The sequence below is a fragment of the Vicia villosa genome, linkage group LG1 (assembly GCF_029867415.1).
Source record: "Vicia villosa cultivar HV-30 ecotype Madison, WI linkage group LG1, Vvil1.0, whole genome shotgun sequence".
Lineage (NCBI taxonomy): Eukaryota > Viridiplantae > Streptophyta > Magnoliopsida > Fabales > Fabaceae > Vicia > Vicia villosa.
The window spans coordinates 165,142,602-165,145,120 of NC_081180.1; the positions used below are offsets into that span (position 1 = coordinate 165,142,602).

Sequence of the window (2,519 nt, forward strand, 5' to 3'; positions counted from 1 at the left end):
AAGGATGTAGTTGGAAGTGTGCCACGTTAACCGGTTGATTTACTATGGTCATTCTTCCAAGCGGTGCATTGGCCCTTCCATAATCACCTAAAAGTCTCTCTGGAGGAGGTGGATCAGCTGCCATAGTTTCAGGCTCAGAATCTGACTGCTCGGACTGAATAGATAGTGCTTCTTCGTCTTCCGATTCTGAAACTACAGGTGATTCTTCTTTTGATGCCAGTCTTTTCCGCTTAGCTTCTCGGAGTCGTGCTCGCAATAATCTTTAGGGTTCTGCGTCAAAAAGAAGTTCAGCTGAGGCCTTACCTCGCATACAAGATTAGACAATTATTAGTTGAGAGGAAACAGTAAAAATAAATAAATAAATAAAAATTAAAATTTGCAAAGGAAATAAAATTTTAATTGCAGAGCAATAAAATTTTAATTGACTGAATAATAGCTTATATTTTGGCAATCCCCGGCAACGGCGCCAAAAACTTGATCGGAAAAATAGCAAGTGTACTATTTTCACAGGTGTAGTTATAATGGGTTTTACCCCAAGTATCGATCACGAGGATTGCGTAGGAAACACAAGTTATTATGCGGAGTCAATTAAACAAAAACACATATGGTGTTGCTTTAAATGGTTAACGAAATAGATTAAAACACGATATAAAAGCTGAAATTAAAGTTGAGCTTTTGATATAAATTTAGAGTAATGCCAAGGTAGGTGTATGATCAGCCTTATAATGACTCTGTAAAAAGATCTCTTTAACAAGTTCATATGATGCAACTATTTGTCCTTAAGGGTGTTTTCCTAAGTCCTTAGTGAAAACCTTTTGGTTTGCAATCACAATGCCTAAGTCCTTAGAAACAAATGTTTGTAAACCAAAGATGTAAGTAATCAAGAATATTCAAATAACCTTACGGCATCCCTAGTCCCAGGTGATACTACAAGATTTAATTGTTTAAAAAACCTTAACAACCGTAGTCCTACAGATTGTTAACCGTAGATCAATCTTGTTTTGCCGACAAAGAGAGCATTAAAAACATTAAACAATTAAATTGAAAAATATGAATACTTGATTAACGAAATACGATATTCAGAGTCGTTACAATTTAAATCAGGGACACCCCCCTGGCATTGGGGGGTTTAGCCTCTCATAATATTCAAGAAACCAAAATCAAAAAGTTTAGACATTACAAAGATTAGGAGAACTCTGATCTTCAATGGTGTCCACCGTTGAATCTCTTCATCTTCTGAAACCTTGATGAAGCTATCTTTTTCTGCTCTGGAATTCTATCGTACGATCAAAAGTGCCTTCTCCCTGTCTCTCAATTCTCTTTTAATCCCTCTAGGTTTTCAGATCTCAGCCAGAATACCAAAATTGCCCCTGGGTCTTTAAAATTGTAAAAAAACATCAAAATTCAGAAACTCTGTTTGCACCCGCTGACACGGCCGTGTCACTTGACACGGGCTGACCGTGTCAGCTTCTGCCACTTTTAGGGAGAATTCTTCAGCAGGTTGGACACGGCCGTGTCACTTGACACGGTCTGACCGTGTCAGCCTCTACCTTCATAATTTGGCTTTGACTTCAACATCAAAGTTGTAGCCCTTTTTGTTAGCGAAATTTTGCCACCGGAACCGTGTCATTCCGAGTTACGAAGCTCCAGTTATGATCAAAATACTACACGCCTGTCACGATTTTCAGCTTCTTTTACACCAACACTTGTGCAATTTCCATCTGATCCAGAATTAACCTACAATCACCAAGTAGAGAGATCAAAAGCACCTAATAGACAAAGATAAATGGCGCAAAAACAAAATGCACACAAAATAACTAGAACTAGATGAATCAAAGAAAAACACTTAAAAACAACCACAAAGTGTTACCAAGTATGACGATCTTATGCCGAATTTATGACGAACTTAAGTAGAAATGGTGGCCGATCATGTATGGCTATCCTCTCCATCACCAAGCAAAGTTGTTACGGCCCGGTAACCGCAACTACCGTCCCCCTCAATATTGACGATCCGCTTGATGTATTTGTGCATAAAAACCAGCATCTCTTCGATGAATGGAATTTTCGGTGGAATAGGCATCTCTTCGATAAATGGAATTTTCTGTGGAATAGGTGTCGGAGGCGGTTTGCTTATGTGAGCTCCTTTGTTTGAACTCTTTTGAGATTTTTGAGATTTAGGAGTCGGTGAGTCGGGAAAAAGTTTATTGTCGTGCTCACAATAAGAAGGAGCTCGTGTAGTCGAGTTGTCATTCAGTGTAGGCTTCAGTTTCTTCAAAGCACCCCTTATCTTAACTCGTTGAGAAGGTGGTTTCATGACGGTTGTTTCGAGATATCCAATTTTCTGAAATTATTCATTAATTTGAAGTTTCATGTTGTCATTGGCCTTTGAAAATCTCTCTTGTATCGCTTCCAATTAAGAAGTAATAGAGATATTCGATTTTTCTCCTTTGGTGCAACCATCATCATCAAAACCAAGTCTTTTCCAATGAGTGATAATTTCATCCATTCTTATTGGCTCA

General features: G+C 38.3%; 1 protein-coding gene across 1 annotated transcript; it reads right to left on the reverse strand.

The window, feature by feature from the left end:
- Positions 1–1,927: 1,927 nt before the first annotated feature.
- LOC131658755 (uncharacterized) lies at positions 1,928–2,314 on the reverse strand. The gene has a single exon (XM_058928018.1). The coding sequence runs from the start codon at positions 2,312–2,314 to the stop codon at positions 1,928–1,930; it is 387 nt and encodes a 128-aa protein (XP_058784001.1).
- Between the last annotated feature and the right edge of the window lie 205 nt (positions 2,315–2,519).

Coding starts and splice junctions, on each gene's coding strand:
- LOC131658755 (XM_058928018.1), bottom strand. CDS start 2,314: ATGAAACCACCTTCTCAACGAGTTAAGATAAGGGGTGCTTTGAAGAAA.